Raw genomic sequence first — 1794 nt, 5'->3', positions numbered from 1 at the left:
TATTAGATAATAGATTGTTGATTATGTTTCAAATCAGAAGAGGATTTTGGGTATAATACTCCATCCTCTTGTGTAGAGATGTAAACTCAGGTGCACGTAAGCTGGCCCGAACACTCAACCCATGAGTTAATAGGTACACGTTATTCCAAAATAACTGTGTCGCTATGTCTAATAGAAACAAAAAAAAAACATGGGTTCGTCCCATATTTTTTGCGGAATTGTAGTACCTACTAAATTACCCCACAAGAGGTTATAAATTTTATTGATTTTTCATCCTAATCTTTGAATATGACGTCACATGCTATTCTCATCAACGGATGGATCGAGTCCGGTGAGAACTTCCTAGCAAACAAGAAAGGGTCGTGTCGTTTAATTAAAGACGAATCAGAGCCGTTGATCTCATCGCCACCATACCTAGGCTTGTCCATTCTCAAGGCCAAGATCAACCGAGGCCCCACCTCAGACGCACTATACGTCCGAGGGTGTCCGCCGTGACTCCCCCTCCAATCCACGTGGGTGAGCGTAGCTGGCATGCACCCACGTGGATCCAACTGGCTCAGGAGTGTAGGAAAGTAATGCTCCTCAGGATAGCACGTGGATTTACTCAAACAAGGCAGCTTGAACTTTGACCACAACCTTGTGTCACTCACAACTATCCTCGCGTGCTTACGTGTCAACACGAAGAACTGGGATCCGATTCGGAAATCTTCGAACGGCACCTCCGGTAGCATCATGTGCTCTCCACGCGCGGCCCACCGATCTTGGGCGCCTTTCTCATTTTTCAAAATCTCGATGAAGCTCTTGTTTGACCCGATAAGAGTACCGTACGTGAAATTGAAGGAATGGAGAGGGATACAAGATGGGGAGAGAAGGGCAAACATGTAATTTGACGGGTCGTGAAGAAGCGCGTGGGATAGCAACCGACGTGCTGCAGAGATGAGAGTGGGGGAGTACCGGAGAGTGGGCTTGGACCCAGGTATGACCCGGTTTTCAAACATGCCTGCGAAAGGCGGGTCGTATGGGAATCTAGGATCGGCGTGTACGTATACGTTGTATTGATTTTTGGGGGTTCGATTGAAGTAGACTTCCCAAAGTGGAGCGAATGGGAGTGGTGTGGTGGTTAAAAACATGAAGGCTAGTTTTCTTGGCGACTTTGGGTTCGGATTGACTCTGGTAGCTCGTCGGAGAAGTGGGCCGTCACCGCCCTCTTCCGCCGCATGTGGCGGCAATGTGGTGGTTATGTTTTTGCTCTTTGTTTGATTTTTGATTGGAGTGGTGGTGGTTGGTATGAGGATTGTGAATGTGATTGCAAGGGGGAGGCAAAGAAGAAGAGCACAAAGGAGAGAGAGTGGAGTTGGCGATAGCATGTTTTCATCTACCGAAACTAGAGAGTGAGAAAGTGATTTAGCATTGGATTTCTAAACTAGTAATGTGATTTAGGTCTTAGATTTGGTGCCTTAATGCTTAACTGCGACATTATACTACTCCATATATATTGGTGAACAAATGTTAGGTTTAAATACTATAAAGCCTCGGTGCCATGGGAAGATTTGTCCGATCGTTAGCTTCAGAGTCCCGAAATTAGTCGAGGGGTGCGTAAACTGGTCCGAACGTCCGGTTATGAAATAATTTCAACGTGATCACTTATTGGTAGTTTCTTGTTTTCGGATGTCTGCTTTTCTAGGATAGACGACAGTTAAAGAAAGGAGATGTATTTTAGAGCAGCTTCCTTGTTGGAGTAAACTATACTGTGGTTTTGGGGCGTCTATCATGTGGTTCTAAAACACTTTTCAC

At 45.5% G+C, this 1794-nt stretch overlaps 1 protein-coding gene across 1 annotated transcript; it reads right to left on the bottom strand.

Annotated features, from left to right (window-relative positions):
• Positions 1–275: 275 nt before the first annotated feature.
• LOC131317527 (glycosyltransferase BC10) lies at positions 276–1367 on the bottom strand. The gene has a single exon (XM_058347074.1). The coding sequence runs from the start codon at positions 1365–1367 to the stop codon at positions 276–278; it is 1092 nt and encodes a 363-aa protein (XP_058203057.1).
• Between the last annotated feature and the right edge of the window lie 427 nt (positions 1368–1794).

The sequence above is a fragment of the Rhododendron vialii genome, chromosome 2a (assembly GCF_030253575.1).
Source record: "Rhododendron vialii isolate Sample 1 chromosome 2a, ASM3025357v1".
Lineage (NCBI taxonomy): Eukaryota > Viridiplantae > Streptophyta > Magnoliopsida > Ericales > Ericaceae > Rhododendron > Rhododendron vialii.
This window is presented reverse-complemented; position numbering and strand designations above follow the sequence as displayed.

Bases quoted from the DNA above. Each gene is read 5' to 3' on its own strand.
- LOC131317527 (XM_058347074.1), bottom strand. From the start codon at position 1,367: ATGCTATCGCCAACTCCACTCTCTCTCCTTTGTGCTCTTCTTCTTTGC.